Source organism: Micromys minutus, assembly GCF_963924665.1.
Source record: "Micromys minutus genome assembly, chromosome: 3".
Classification (NCBI taxonomy): Eukaryota; Metazoa; Chordata; class Mammalia; order Rodentia; family Muridae; genus Micromys; species Micromys minutus.
This window is the reverse complement of record NC_137972.1, coordinates 77,233,942-77,251,473: the sequence shown is the minus strand read 5'-3', so window position 1 is coordinate 77,251,473 and position 17,532 is coordinate 77,233,942. Positions and strand designations below refer to the sequence as shown.

At 36.6% G+C, this 17,532-nt stretch overlaps 1 protein-coding gene across 4 annotated transcripts in view; it reads right to left on the bottom strand.

Moving 5' to 3' along the window:
• AGBL1 (AGBL carboxypeptidase 1) overlaps window positions 1-17,532 on the bottom strand; it is an 889,014-nt gene that overhangs the window by 684,814 nt on the left and 186,668 nt on the right. For all 4 annotated transcript variants that reach the window (XM_080914790.1, XM_080914793.1, XM_080914791.1 and 1 more), the window contains one exon: window positions 14,979-15,132. In XM_080914790.1, coding sequence (XP_080770916.1) covers window positions 14,979-15,132 — 154 coding nt within the window. The remainder of the gene's footprint in view (window positions 1-14,978; window positions 15,133-17,532) is intronic.

Sequence of the window (17,532 nt, the reverse complement as noted above, 5' to 3'; positions counted from 1 at the left end):
GAAGATCATCCTGAGTGAGATAACCCAGTCACAAAAGAACAGACATAATATGCAGTCACTGATAGTGGGATGCTAACCCCAGAGGCTTGCACTCCCCCAGAAACAACTCACAGACTGTATGAAGTCCAAGAAATAAAGAAAACAAAAAAATATACATATATTCACAAAACAAGAAGACTTTGACTATTTCCATGTTGCGTTTTGTTTTGCATGTACTTTACGCTTATTGCAACTAGTACGTTTTCAATGCATACTGTCAAGCCCTTGAAAAAAATCAAGTACTGACTAAAAAACATATTCACATGGTTTTATATAAAATTTATTTTAATGTCTGAAAAAACAGTACTGACAAAATGTATAATTTTAAGCAAAAAAAAATGTTTAAAATCTTTACATGTATCTTTGTTTTGCAAAATAAAGTCGTTAAAAAAAAAAAAAGAAAGCAAGGTGTTTATGTTATCTCAAGAGCCTCAGGTCACTCCATCCTTGAAGGAGGTCAGAGAAGGAACCTGGAAGCAATAATTGAGGCAGAAACCTCAGAGTAACAATGTTTATGGCTTTGCCCCAGCTAGCTTTTTTATACAACTCTGGGCCACCTGCTAGAACTGGTACCACTAACAGTGGGTTGGGCCCTCCCACACCAATCATTAAGTAAGACAATACCAAAAAAAGTTCTCAGTATCTAGTGGAGGCATTGTCTCAGTCGAGGTTTCTTTTATCCAAATGACTACAGCTGGTGTTGAGTTGACAAAAAACAATGGGAATGTGTACTTTTCGATAACTCTGAATATTAATGTCCCAACATCCAAACCAAAGGACACAAACTAGCAGACATAGTTAAGAAAATGATTCCTATTTCATGCTTTACCATCAAAGATAAAATTAATCTTAGGGCACAGGGTTGAAAAGAGCATTGTAAGCAGATAGAACCAGGGGGTAAAAAGTAGTCATAGCTACTCTAATACATGTTACAATAGATTTCAGACCGAATTTAATCAGAAAAGATAGATGATCACTTCATGTTAATCAATGGAGCCATGTGTCAAGAGAAAATTACAAACACACACACACACACACACACACACACACACACACACACACACACACGGTGTATGTGGGAGAGAGAGAGAGATTATAATTGTAATTCAAATATACCAAACATGAGCTCATTCAATTTCATAAAGCAAATATTACTAGATTTAAAACCACAAGTTAATTCCCATCACAGATAGTAGGCAAATTTGATACTTCATTTTTTTATTAGACTAACTGATAAAAATAATTAATAATGTTTAAGTTAAGTGATATCATAGACCAATTGGACCAAAAAGACATCTAGAGAACATATCATGTAAAGCACCAAGAAAACACATTCATCATAGAAACCCATGGAGCTTTATTTAAAATAGAGCACATGTTAGAACATGAAACAAATCTGAAAAATTAATTAAGCCCTGTATTCTATTTGATTATAGTGGAATAAAAGTATCAACAAAAACTACAGAAAACACACACAGTAATTTTAGTTGATGAAGACTAAACAACACACTCTTGAGTGATGGAATTAATTCCATTGATAAAGTTAAGAAGATTCCTATAATGAAATAAAAATGAAACACAACGCCCTCAAATATATAGAGTGTGATAGAAGTAAAATTAAGATGGAATTTATTGTTCTAAGTACCAAAACTGAAAAATTAAAGATATCTCAAATAACCACATTGTTAACCTTAAGACATTAGAGAAATGAGACTAAACCAATTCTAAAACCAAAGGACAGAGATAACAAATATTGAGTTAGAAATTAATAAAGAAGAAATAAGCAAAACAATTCAAAGAATGAGTGAAAATCAGACTGGTTCTCTAAAATGACAAACAAAATTGACAAGTCCTAACTCAAATTTAACCAAAAATTTAAAAAAAGAAACTTAACACACTTAGAGATGCACAAAAAGAAAAAAAATAACAACAGACACTGGATTAATTCAGAAAATCATGGGGACATTAAAACTATATTCCACTAAATTAAAAAATCTAAAAGAAAAGATTGAATATTTAGATGCATATGACATGTCAAAGTTAAACCAAGATGAAGCAAATTTTAATAGACCTACAGCAAACGTTAAGATAGATGCAGAAATTTAAAAATCTTCCCCCTCAATCAAAAAGAAAGGAAAGAACAACAACACCTAAAAACAAAACACCAAGGCAAGATGGATTCAGTTCAGAATTCTACCAGCCCTTCAGTAATAGCCAATACCACAGCATCTCAAAATACTTCATAAGATAGATAAAAGGGTCTTTCAACCTCTGTTTCAAAAGCCAGTGGTATCCTAATATCAAAATCATGTAAATACACATCAAACAAGTAAACAACCACAACAAAAACAACACAGACCAATCTCTAAATATGCAAAAATTCTCAGTACAATACTTGCAAACTAAATTCAATAATATACCCTAAAGATCATCAACTATCATCAAAGTGCGATTAACCCAGGAATAAACAAATGGTATATATATATATTTATATATATATATATATATATATATATATATATATATAAATCAATAAATATAATTCACCACATAAATGAACTTAAGGACACAAACCATTACATACATTTCAAAAGATGCAGAAAAAAAATCCTTTGTCAAAAACTAGAATTTCTCCATAACTAGAATGCTGGACAGAATGGAGGTGGAGATAATATACCTCACCATGATAAAGGCCCATATAGAGAAAAAATAGTAATCACCATGTCAAATGGATAAAAAGGCAAATCATCCCCACTAAGATCAGGAGCAAGATACTTCAGTACACTACTTGAAACCATAAATAAACTGACACAGAGAAGAAAATAAAAGGAATACCAATAGAGAAACAAGAAATCAAGGTAACCCCTATTTTCATATGACGTGATTCTATAAATAAGAGCCCCCAACACCTCACCGGGAAATTCCTAGGACACCTTGGAAAGCATATACAATGAAGTACCACCTGCAAAAAATTAACAATCCAAAATTAGTAGCTTTGCAATAAGCAATTATACTGAGAAAGAAATCACAGAAAGAGACTCATATAGGTAGACTCAAAAATACTGTTGAAGAAATCCAGCCTAGTAGTTAAAAGATATACATAATGAAAACTATAGAACACCAGAAAACGCCATCTCACCAAAAGCATCCAAAAATTGGATACAATCTTCCATCAAATTTCCGATTTTTCACATTTTTTTATTTTAAGAATCATGTGTAAAAAGAAGGCCATAGATAACCAAAACATTCCCAGGCAATAAAATTATTGCTGAAGGTATTATCATTCATGATTTTAAGGTATACTACAAAACCATAGTAGTAGAGCCAGTATGGTACTGGAACAACAACAAAAGACATATGGATTGACGGATTATAATTGTGAACGCAGACACAAGTCTGCATACAAACACTTGTCTGGTTTTTAACAGAGAAGCCTAAAGTACATATTGGAAAAAAAGAGAATATTTTCAATAAATGATGCTTGGGGGAACTGGATATCTGCATGTAGAAGAAAAAATATTGACCCTCATCTCTTGCTCAACACAAAAGCCAATTATAAATGAATGACAAACCTCTGAAATTTCTAACAGAAATTATAGGGAGTACACCTCAGGTTCTATGTCAGGCAAGGACTTTCTGAATAGAAATCTAGAAGGATGTGTGGGAAAAAGGACCAACAATCTACAAAAAGGACCTCATGATATGAGAAGACTCTATACGCAAAAGAAGCTGTGGCTTGTGGAAAGAGGCAGCCAACCGAATGGGGAAGAATGTTTGACCTCTACACATATGACAGAGAATTGGTGTCTGGGATGCACAAAGAATTTAAAACTCTAACACCAAGTAAACAACACAATTTTATGTTTTTGCATTTTTACTGAATATTTTATGTATTTGCATTTCAAACCTTATCTGCTTTACCTGTCCCTTCCTCTCCCACTTCTTTCCCATTCCCTCTACTTCTATGATGATGCTCCCTCTCCCACCCACCCACTCCCACCTTCCCATCCTGGCATTCATCTACACTGAGGAAACAAGCATTCACAGGAGCAAGGGCTTCTCCTATTGATGCCAGACAATGCCTTCCTCTGCTACATATGAGGCTGGAACCAAGGGTTTCTCCATGAGTTCTCTTTGGTTGGTGGTTTGATCCCTGGAAGTTCTGGGGGGTCTGGTTAATTGATATTGTTGTTCTTCCTATGGGTTTGCAAACCCCCTTCAGCATCTCTGTCCTTTCCAGAGCATTAATGATACAGATGAGGATTCTTGAAACTAACCATTGGAATGAGCAAGGGTACCCTAATAGAGGAGTTAGAGAAACAACCTAATTTAAAAGTGAGTTATCAAAAGAAAAGGCAGTTTTGAAAAGATGAAACACAAGTAGATAAAAAATACATTTTTAAGTTTTCCATATCCTAGCCCACAGGTAAAGGCAAATTTAAACTACTTCAAGATTTTTATGCTACTCCAGTGAGAATGACTAAGATTAAGAAAAGATGACAATCATTGCTGACAAGAACGTGGGAAGAAGAAAAATTATCCACTGTTGCACTCAGTGTGGCATTTTCTCTGAAGGCTAAAGTAAATATATGACTCCTTGTCACATCTTCAAAGTCTTTTTATTCTATGACATAATTGTTTTCTCATTGTGTGCACTGCTGCTCTATTCATAGTGTCTAGTAAGTGAAATCAGCCTTCATTTTCATCAACTAATGATTGGACAATTATAATTTGATACATACACACAATAGAGCTTTATTAGAGCTAGAGAGATGGTTTGCTAATTAAGAGCACTAGCAACTCCTCCAGACAGACATGATTTCCACTCCTAGCCCTCACATAGTGGTTTCTATCCATATAATATATAATATGTATATAAACATGTATATAAATATGTGTATATGTATATATATGTATGTGTGCATGTATATATGTAAGTTATATGTTTGTATGGGTATGTATATGTACATGTAGTATATTACATGTATGTGTATGTATATATATATATATATTATGTGTATGTTATATTATATGTATTGTGTGTTATGTGTATATTGTGTGTATTATATGTATATATACACATATACTTATTCATTCTGTCAGTTTTGTTTCTCGAGAGAACCTTGACTTATACAATGCCCATATACATGATATAAAAATTAAAAAGTAAATTGAGAAGGAAAATGAATTGAACTGGAAAAATACTACTGGGTGAGAGAGCTTAAGCTCAATAAGGCAAATGCCTCATTTATCTCACAAATGTGGGTCCTAGCTTAAAATCTATCAAATTGTACGTTTAACATGCTGCAGCCATAGAAGTCAGAGAAGTAAAAAGGGACGTTATAAAGCCAAGAGAGGTCTTTGGGGAGAAAAGGGAATAATGCCAGGGGAGTTTGAAGGAGTGAGATGGATAGGATGGAAGCTTAGAGAAGAAGTGGAAGGAGGGGTGCTAACATTAATATTTGAGAAATTCCTATAGAAACCTGCTCTTTTATAAGTATTTTATGATCTCACATATGAGAGAGAGAGAGAGAGAGAGAGAGAGAGAGAGAGAGAGTGAGAGAGAGAGAGAGAGAGAGAGAGAGAGAGAGAGAGAGAGAGAGAGAGAGAGTGTTTAAAGGGAGTTATCTCAACAAAATGGTGTGTGAGGTAATATTGCTCCTCCCAGTCCTCCTAGCTGTAGGTGCTAAATAAAAAGCCCACTGTCTGGAATGATGTACCTTCTGGTTGTTGGTAAGGGGAATCTGAGGAACCCCTAAAACAAGACAGGCTATTGGTACTGATCTTGGTTGCCACTAGAATTTGATAATAAAACTACTGCTAAAGATACCTCATACTTTGATCACAGGGCATAGAGAAATCATGTTGACACTGAACTGGAAGCTTCCTTTCTGCTGGCTAGCTTTCATGGTGCTGGAAGGTTCTGTGTAGCTTGATTCAGGAGAAAAACCATCAACATACTTACTAAGCCATGAACCCTGTGAGCAAAAATAATGATTAACTTGACAAAATTTCCCTATGGATCAAAGTTGTTCCAATGTTATGAGTAACTAACTACTTTCTGGTTGGATTTAAAGCCTATTGCACAAGAGGAAACACATAGCTGTTTTTATCAGCCTGGCAATGAGGATGTGGCTGGGGAAGTTATGGGTCCTAAGAAAGAGCCTACTATGATTATTTTGGTAAATAGGCACAGCATCCAATTACCTTTTAAATACTTCATTTACCCATAAGTTAGTGATGCCTTTCATCCTCCTCCGAAAATATTTTACCACTGAATAATGGTTCATACAGAACCTCAAAACTGGTGAAAGTGCAAAGAGTGCCCATGAAGTTTACAGCTATAAATGGGGTGCTGTTACACACAGAAACACATACACCCCCCATATACACACCTCAGGGAATATACATATGAGTAGCTACTAATTGAATTTTTTATATTTTGTAAGAAGCTGTATATGAAACTGAGAAAGGAAGGTGGAGGATGGAGTTGTCCTCAAAGAGTTGAAAGAGAGAGAGAGAGAGTAGTGAATAGATATGATTAAATATTTAAAATCTTCAAAGGATGAATTAATTTTTTTATATTGATTTTTAAAGGGGAACTGTTTGTGAGACTCCTTGGCAACAGAGCAGTAGAGGACGTGTCTACCATAGTTAGGCCATAGGTTCAATTCCAAGAGGTGTGGGGAAAGGGTGTAGGAAGAAGAGTAATGTGCACACAATGCCAGGATATTTTACATAAAAAGAAAAAACAGGAATGATGGGACAAACGGCTGAGTGAAGAAAAATGTAGAACTCCTTTCCTCACAAGGTTTGAATAAGTAATGAGACCCAAGACTCCTCTCCACTTCCACTAAGGTCTGTGTGAATAATGACCACTCCAGACTTTCTTTACTTTAAAGTGCTCTCAATGTTTGCTAAACTGCAGCATCTTCTCTCAGTTAAAATCGGAGAATGCTGACGGATAAACATAAACACACATATAAACGTCTGACAAGTGCAGACTGAACATGAAACCTTTTCTGTTCAAAGAACACAATGCTTATTAACATACACGTTAAAAATAAACTTAATTAGACTAGGTGTAATTGTGCTAAACCATCATTAAGCAATGGGCTCTAGCCTCAGAAAGCAAGAGAAAGGGATTTATGGATTGATTTTGCCAACCAAAACTATCCGTAAGCCTGCTCTTGACCTAGCTGTCTTCTGTTCCATCTTGTAGGAGCATCTCAATCATCCTATTACATTCTATTCACCCCTCATCCTTCCCCATCTGCCGGGCATGTCTTATATGTGCTTCAATGCTTAGGTAGCACAGATTTTATCAGTTAGGAGGGACCTAAGCTAACTAAAAGCCCAAGCTCCTTAGAGAACCCACACTTTGTCAGTTAGGAGGGGCCTAGATTCCCTAACTTTACAGTGACTCACACATTCCTCCTGAACTATAATTCTATAACTGAGCTATTCATTGTCTTCTAGAGGACTCCTTTCTATCTTTGCTAGAGCCAGTTAGTTGGTGAGTCAACTTGGGAACCATGACTGGGGAAGTGAGAATGGTTATAGGAAAGGCCGAAAGAAGATGCAAGAGACAGAGGTGGGGATGTGGTAAATACCATGCCAGCGAACAAGTGCACATTCTCGGTGTCTTTTAAAGGCAAGCAACACAAAGCATGAGCAATTCCGGGAAGATAAATGATGACCAGAAATCCTTACATGGCAAGTTTATGGGACACAATATCTATGTTCGACTCAGGCTGTTTCCTCCAGGCTAGAACAGTCACTCAAGGACGTTTGCCTAAGCAGAGGAACTTGACAGTGTAGAAAGCAGGTCTTAACTAAAAACAAAAGGACAGATATTGGCAGACTTGTTCATGGTTAATCACAAGCAAGAAGTCTGTCAGAGTTAACTTCAGAAGTGCTCCCCACATATCTTCAATTTCACCCATAGCTTAGCTTCTCTATAATGCCTTGGCTGGCACTGTCTTAGTCTTCTTAACCATTGTGTCACTAAAAAGTGGAGAAATATAAAACACTTGAAGATCTGAAAGCATCTTGCTTCTGGGGGTTTAGTCTCTGGTGCAAAGCCTTAAGTCTTCTCTTAGGAACATTTTAGGGAACCATCATCCTCCAGTCTCTAAGCAGAGGTGAAATGTACCGCAAATAAATCTGGTAAGAAATGATTGAAAATATATTTGTCAAGAAAGTAAACTAAAACCAGTCCAGAAAAATAACGTATTTAAAAATGAAAATAGTTTGGAAAAATAAATCAAACCAAACTAATGCCTCTGGGTGACTCTCTAGAGTCTACACCCAAGGAAGAGGTAAAACTACTCAATAAATTGTTCTTAAAAATGTTCAGTCCTGGGACTTTCCTCCCAAGGGAATCTGCCTTGAGAAAGGAAATCTTCCTTGGGCATGACAGCCATGCTCCTATTCTTTGGATATCCACAATAAAACTCAAGTGATAATCCCACACAGTAGGAAAACCCTTCAGTGCACAAATCCCTCCTTATGAAAGGTGAGTGGTAGCCACTGAACCAGAAACAGGCTACATCACAACTAAACAATGCACACCTGACTGAGGCTGACCCAGTCTCTCTTGGGGGAAGAAGCAAGTGAGACAATTTAAACTCACCTGGAGGAAGGCCTGGAGGCAAAAAACCCTGAGCCTCCGGCTCATTTGCTGTGCTCTAGATCAATATATCACATTCTATGGTTCAAAGGAACTTAAATGGTTTTACTTCTAAATTACAGGCATGGTTAATTGCACTTTGGAGTAGTTGGTGTTTATGTTGTGTTGGGTTGTTCTTATTTTACAGACCTAGAGATGGCATTTATGCACTGCAAAATGTGCTTACAGCCATGTGCATATGGGTAGCACAAATAGAATTCAGTAGGTTAAATATAATGATGATGCTAAAAATAACAATGAACTTAGGAGGGAGATGTGTGGGGGAGATCCCAGGAGAAATTGGAAGGTGGATATGATCATGATATATTGTATACATGCATAAATTTTCAAAGTAAAACATAACAAAAATTTTAATTATATGACTGAGCAGAGTCTATGTCTAGAACCCATAACCCCAAGCTCTGTGGTGTGATGTAAAGAATCTAAGGAAAGATCTTAAGTCAAACGAATATTCTCTGTGCCTTTCTGCTCCTTTCCCTAGAACATCTACATTACCATTAGGAAAAAAGAACCAAATAAAACTCATTGTAAGCAGCTAGAGTGTGGTATATCTGGCGTTTATTTAATGAGGGTTGCCACAACGATCCCACTTCCTATGAAATTACAAATGGAATACAGAAGGAAATAGAGGAACGTCCTACTCAGAGCAAAGCCAGGATACAGACGGGCAGCATGATGATGGGGTCAACACATGTGCTTTGCTTTTAGACTCTGGAGTGAAAATAACAAGGTTGGAAATTTGGCACAACTATTGGTCATGTTGCTGAACTCCGTGAGTCCCATTTGACATGCCTGTAAAATGGGGTTTACTGAAATTAATTCCAACAATGGAAGGTAAAAATCAGCTACTGTGCTGGCTCATTTTATGTCAACTTGAACAAGCCAGAGATACAGCTGAGAAGAACCACAGTTAAGAAAATATCTCCCTGGAGGATATAGTGGCTGTTCCAGGAACACCAACGCAAATGATGCCTGGAAAGCCTGTATAGGTTTCTCAAATGCCCAGACTCAAGTACTAGATCTATAGAGCCCACCAGAAATTGTTCACAGTTCAGAGGCACCTTCTTCACCATCCTCCCCATAGGGGTCAGTCACAGGATGGCAGAAAACTTCTTGGTTGTCTGACACCAGTCAGAGGTCACCCAGTAGAACTTCTGGAGCTGCAGGTCCACATGCAGGACGAAGCAGTTGCACAGTAGCAAAGGATGTCACACTGCATCAGGCTTTGCTTTGGCTGCCCCAATACCAGACCAATTTTTTGCTCACCTTCAATCAGGCCCCCTGTCACAGCAGGTCTTTTGGCCCTGAAAATTTGTCATGTCCACCTTGGACCCTGGGTAACTTTGAACAGCTGGTAATTAGTTTGAATTTTCATGGTCCCAACCTCTTTGGTCCCCAATAAAGATAGTTGACCGCTGGGCTGGTGGTCCTGAGTTAATAAGAGAGTAGAATGAGCAAGCCATGAGAGCAAGCCACTAAGCAACATTCCTCCATGGCTTCTGCTTCACATCAGATTCCTGCCCTGAGTTCCTGCTCTGGTTTCCCTCAGTAATGGGTCATGATGTGGAACTGTAAGCTGAAATGAAACATTCCTTCTCCCCCAAATTGATTTTGTCTTTGGTGTTGTTCTCTTTCTCATTTCTATTAGATACTCTGTATTTACATTTGAGATGTCATCACTTTCCCCGCCCCACTTTCACCCCCCCATTTGCCTTCACAAAGACGCATTTCCTCTTAATCAACCTCTCCAGCCCATTGCCTTGGCGTTCCCCTACATTGGGAAAACATCCAAACTAAGATAGCCACAGAATCCACGCAATTGAGGTGTGTGTGTGTGTGTGTGTGTGTGTGTGTGTGTGTGTGTGTGTGTGTGTGTGTGTGTTCAGTGAATAAAATGAGAAAAATGGACTGTAACTTTTCTTGCATGATCTGGAGAAATGAGATGATAATATTCAAAAGCATCAGCTGAGCCTGTTTTAATTAACCTTGGACTACTCAGAATCAGATATACAATTTCCAAAACATTGCAACATGTAAATGAAGGGTCCCCTGTCAAATTTTTTGTATTTATTTATTCTTTCTTGAGGCCATTAATTTTTATCTTTTTAAATTTTTACTAGACACACAACATGTACATATTTACAAGGTAGTATGAGAGTTTTGTATGTTTAAACTGAGCAATGATCTGATTAAAGTTTTTGATATACAAATCATCTCAAATATTTAGCAGTTTCAAAATATCTGTACTGGCTACTTTCAACTATTATACTGTATTACTACCAGCTGTTATTATTTCTCTATGTCATGCAGCATTACAAGTTTCTCTACCTACCCAACAGCATTGCCATACATGCATGCCTTTCCCTCTCTCTTTTCTTCTTTCAATAACCTTTCTAATCTATGGAAAATAACTCTTTTGCCTGTGTTACTTTCTCTGTTGTTCTCATAAGCACTAACTAAAAGCAACTGGAGAAGAAAGGGTATTTTTGGTTTACTGTTCCATGTCTCAGTTCATCACTGATGGAAGTAGGGCAGGAACTCAAACAGAACATGAACCAGAGGCAGGAACTAAGAAGAAGTCACAGAACACATACTTGGGTATTCTTAGTGATTTGCTCAACTTACTTTCTTGTTGACAGGACAATGTTGACACAATATACAGTGGAATGTGCCATAACACATCAATTATAAATTAAGAAATGTCAATTGGGTGGAAGCAAATGAGATTCCCACTTGTCATGTGACTACAGTTTGGGTTGGGTTGACTGTGTTCAAGGAAATTCTTCATTTTTTTCTTCTATTAGATTTAGTGTGTCTGATTTTATGTCTTTGACTGGCTTGGACTTGAGTTTTGTGCAGGGTTTATTTGCATTCTTCTACCAATAATATTTCTTGAAGATGTTTTCATTTTTTATTGTATGATTTTGCTTTCTTTGTTGAAAATTAAATGTCCATAAGTGTGTTGGAATACCTCTGGGTCTTTGATTCTATTCAAGTGATCAACCTGTCTGTTCTTATGCCAATATCATGTAGTTTTCATTATTATTGCTCTGTAGTACAGCTGAAGTCAGAGATGGTGATTGCCCCACAAAGGTTTTTTATTGTTCAGGATTGTTTTGGCTGTAGTGGGTATCTTGGTTTCCCATATGAAGTTCAGAATTGCACCTTCACAAGGATTGTGTTGGAATTTTGATAGGAATTGCATAGAAGTTCTAGATTCATTTTAGTAAGATGGCCATTTTACTAGGCTAAATCTACCAATCCATGAGCATAGAAGATCATTCTCTCTTTTAATATCTTCCTCAATTTCTTTCTTTAGAGATTTGGAGTTTTTGTCATACTTATCTTTTATGTCTTTGATTGAGCTATACCAAGATATTTTATATTATTTGTGGCTATTATAAAGGGTGTCGTTTCCTCAATTTTTTTCTCAGTCCTTGTATTGTTTGTATAAAGGAGGGTTACTGGTTTATTCAAGTTAGTTTTGTATCCTGCCATTTTATTAAAGGTGTTTGTCAAAAGTATAAGTTCTCTTGTAGAATATTTGAGGTAACATGTATACTATTATATCATCTGCAAATAGCAATACTTTGAATTTTTTATTTCCAATTTGTGTCTTCTTGATCTCCTTTAGTTGTCCTCTTGCTACAGCTAGAAATTTGAGTACTGTGTTGAATAATATAAAGAGAACAAGAAGCCTTGTCTTGTCACTGATTTTAGTGGAATTGTCTTAAATTTCCATTTAATTTGATGTTGGTAATTGGCTTGCTTTATATTGATTTTATTGAATTTGGGTATGGATCTTAAATCCCAGATCTCTCCAAGACTTTTAACCTGAAGGGATGTTGGATTCGGTCAAAGGCTTTTTTCAGCATATAATGAGATTATCATGTGTTTTTTTGCTTTCAGTTTGTTTATATGGTGAATATATTGATGAATTTTTATATATTGAACAATGCCTGCATACCTGGATGAAGCAGAAGTGATCTTGTTGGAGGATATTTTTGGTGTGTTCTTGGATTTTGTTTCTGATTTGTTTTTGGATTTATTTTATTGGTTATTTTTGCATCAATGTTCAATTCCTAAGCAAAGCATCAATAACTTAGGCACTAAGACCAACAATTAATAAATGGTACCTCATGAAACTGAAAAAAATACAAGGCTAAGGACACCATCAATAGGACAAAGTGTCAGCCTAAAGAATGGGCAAAGATCTTCTCCAACTCTAAATCTGACACAGAACTAACATCCAAAATATATAAAGAACACATGAAATTTAACACCAACAAACCAAACAACCCAATTAAAAATGGGGTGCAGAGATAAACAGAATTTTCAACAAAAGTATACCCAATGGCTGAGAATCACTTAAAGAAATGCTCAATGTACTCAGTTATCAGGGAAATGCAAAAACAAAAACAACAACAAGAAAAGAAGAAAAATTAGACCATGAAATTCTATCTTACATGTGCAAGAATAGCTAAAATGTGAATGAAACAAGGGATACTCCTCTATTGCTGGTGGAAAAGCAAACAATTTGGCAGTTTCTCAGAAATTTAGGAACATTTCTATCCTAAGATCCAGCTATACGACCCCTGAACATATACCCAAAATAAATCACTAGCATAGTATCTAATTCTGGCAGCTACAATTTTAGTTTTCACATATAAATGAAATTATATACTATTTGTTTTTCAGTGCCTGACTTGACTTACTTAGTCAAAGGCGTTAATTTCCTTCTGTATTGTTAGAAATACCTGCTAGAAAGTAGTTATTTAAGAATTCCAAGGTGGTGAGGGTACAGGACAGGTATCAAACAAAGCCACAGTTCCTCTAAGCAGGAAGACTTGTAAAAATATACATTGTAACTAACTACATAAATAGCACATATAACTTATTCTTATTTTGTCAGAGAATTAGAACGCCCTAAAACCCAAACTCTAAGAACAACTCAATTGAAAACAGAAAGAAAGCAGGGGCAGAGGGAGAGATCAGGCATGAATCAATGAGGGCTGATTTCTTCTGCTTGGCATCTTTATGATTATTTTATAGTTAAAATAAATGTATATTTTCATGTATCTTTTATGTTCTCCAGAAACCCAAGTTGGAATGCAGAGAATCATATATATCTACTTTCTAAAACAAATAATTACTCACTGAGGATTTCTCTGGATTACTACCTTCAACTCCCAGGCTCTGCTCATCTGCCAAGTAGAGGGCTCTATTGCTGCTAGGAAATTGCTCTTAAATTCATAAGACACATAAGAGATTCTTTTAAAAATCCCTTACTATTCATTAAGGCATTCTAGGGCCTTGTCAATTCCTATGGGGTAATCAGTTGTTGATTAGCCAGGCTGTTAAGCATCCATTGTCAAATGTTGATGGGGTGAGAGAAATTACATTTTGTATCTACCAAAGAGTCACCTGAACACCATTAGCACTTCATCAGGTAAAAATGATATTTTCTGGGGATAAATTAGCTTGGCTTTTATTCTCGGGTCTTTTCTTTCATCTTCCAAATTTCTTTTGTTTCTTCACTCACTTTTGTTGTCTTGCCTCACAGAGGTCTGGAACTCATTGGTAACAAATCAGTCAAACATATATTCAGGACTGTAGGATTAAAAGGGTGGGATGGATCTGGATATTGGGGTATCTTTGTGCATCCATTGTCTGTAGGACTGCATACGCAGCCAAATGTGTCTTGATGTCCATGTGTTTATCTGTGGTCTTTGACTTGGCTTTGCTTTGACTTCAGAAATACTGGCTACATACTCTAACATCCTCAGACTTTCAGATGCAGGTACTTGGGTTATGAAGAGGATTCATCAGCCAGGTCTCAAAGACTCTGCTTCTTTCCTTGCCATACTGCTGACTGAGAGAAACAGAACAGTGTGCATGGAGAGAGAAGAACCTGGATTAGAGCTGGAAAATGTGATTTGGAGGCCTGGGGTCTGATTTCAAAGAAGAAGGAAGTCATCACCACTGATGGTCTGCTTGGTATTCTAGGAGGTTATTTCCTCTCCCTGACAGTTAACGATTCATTTTCCTCATTCTTTAACAACAGAATGATATTAACATTTGCTCTTCATGACATATCAAGAAGACTCAGTGATATATTTCTGTCAAGACAGACAAGTCCCCACTCAATTATAGACCTTCTGTTTTAAAAGGGAAGGAGGTACATTCCTAGGACTGCAAAGGGGCCTCTCAGTCAGATTTGCTAGTAAAGCGTCATCGTTTTACTCACGGAACTGCTCCAGATGCTCAGAACTGTTAGATTCAGGAAAGGCAGTGATTGTCACCAATGGACATGGATTCCCTCCCAACGTTTGGCAGAGAACATCATGCCGGAAATAGACTTCCCTGTGATCAATGCTTCTTTCCAGAATTTCAAGATGAGTCTAGAACAGAAACAAAGCAAATATACATGTTATGATTATTTATCTAATAGCTCAAACAGGAAATACCTTTCATTTGCTAAATGTTATAATTATTTGAAGTGCTTTTGCCAACCCAGCCTGGCTGACATGCACAGAGCACTTAGTGATGAGAGGCTATTGTTAGGGGACTGAAGAGATAGCATTATTTCTGCACACATCAACAGAAGATATTCCTTTGTAGTCTGCAATATAAGAAGGCAATGATATAAACTGTTCTTCTTATCACCATAGTATCATTAAAATGATGGCAGGAGATGCACAGAGCACTAGAGATGATGAGCCCCAGAAGCACAGGGTAAAGCAAGCCAAGGCATTAATGGAAAGTTATGAGTGTCTTGAAGGAAAACAAAAGACAAGCTTACCCATGGGATGCTAACTTAACAGAAAACTGACCAGTAAGAACTGGCCTTTCCTACTATGCTTCCAGATTTAAATACTAGATGAAAACACAGAATTGCTCAAAAGATAGAAAAGCCACTGAAATAAAGACACCTAATTAACAACTTTTTTAAAGACTTCTGGTGATATTTTTATTTACCACAAGGGGATGTCTTCTAAGCATGCTAAAGATGCCCTGTGAGCCTCATCTGGTTAGAGTATCTTCAAGAACCAGAGAGGGCAGAGCCAGCCACACTGCAACAGTGGGGTATTGGTGAATAAATATTATCTAGCTTAAGATCTCAAGTTTTTCCTGTAATCAGATAGATATAAACAGGGCAAAAGAGACCAACTGATCCTTCCCTTGAAGATTGAGCCTGATAGGTAAATAAAATACATACACACGGGCACACAAACTAATCATGAGAATATCTAAGTTATTTGTGTATGGTGTAGAGAAAATGTTTATACATGGGCAGAATTATTTGCTCCAGACATGCATGAACTTATCTATAAACATGCTACTAAACCTTAAATGGGTACAGAGACATTAAGATGATGATTTCCAGGAGTAAGGAGTCTAGCCTGCCTTATCCAGTTGGAGTCCATGTAATTATAAGTGGTTAAAAGCAAAGACACTTTCCTAGCTGCTGAGAGCCAAAAAGAAATTAGCCTGACAGCCTGGCATGAGGGTAAAGGGTGGCACAATCAACAGAGGAGTGCAAGAAGCTTTCAGAAGCTAAAAGGGTCAGGAAAATGACTCCCTGGAGCTTCAGAATGAGTACATTCTAATACTTTGGTCTTTGCTGAAAGAGATCCATGTCAAACTTCTACTTTGTGTATATTTTTTATTTCATTTAAACCAATATGCTTTTGATAACTTGCTATGGCAGAACTCGAAAAATGAATATAACAAGAAGTAAATAAATAAATAAATAAATAAATAAATAAAGTTTTAATTATATTTTAAGGGAACTGCATGGCTATAAATAGTTAAGTACTGGAATATTAGAGACCTGTGAGGGAAAAATGTGTTGTGAAACAAAGAGAACCGAATAATTCTATAGATTTTCTTTTATCTTCAAGAGGATGCAGAAATTTTATGTAGAATTGAAACCAGTAGCTCACATCTGTAAGCTCAGAAATCAAGAGGCAGACAGGAAATTTGCTGAAGTTGAGGGATGGAAAGGAAGAAGAAGAAAAAAAGGAGGAGAAAATTGAAGAGAGGAAGAAAAATGGAAAAGATATTGGAGAAGGAAAAGAAAGGGAAAGGAAACAAAAGAAGACAAGAAGGAAATAAAGATGAAAAGCAAGAAAATTTGACCTGGAGTCACATACTCCTTGAAATTGATAAAGTCACCCAGCACCAGGGCTGACTGTCCTCATTTACATGACCTTTACTATTTGACAAGATTCTTCTCCGAGGAAAATAAAACAGAGCAGCAATCAAGCATCCACCGAAAACTATTTGAATCTCTTTTCTCAAAACCATTGTCCATGAATCAGAAACAACCATGCCATAATCTTAACTGAATCATACCCCCACCCCCACATTAAGCCTTTAAACTTAACTTCAAGATTTCAATAAGTATCCCAGTTTTGTTCTTCTCCTGTAGAGTCTCGAGATTTTGACACATGTTTTTCACCCTGGTCAAACATACATAGGACACGGGTGAAAAAGTTCAAGTACCAGGGCTCATGACTCTCCCAGGCTAACACAGGATCTGTGTACTCATTATCATTTTTAGGACCATACTACTTCAACGTGAATAGAAGAGATCAAATGAAGCAAATTTGGGTCCAAAGACCTCAGCCAAATTCTATCCATATATTCTGCACACTTGCCTTACCAACATTCTTTTTAACTCTAACAGATAAAGTTTACTCTTGTAAAAACCTGGTCTCATGTTTTATTATCATTATCATCATCATCATCATCATCATCATCATCATCATCATCATCATTATTATTATTCTAAACCT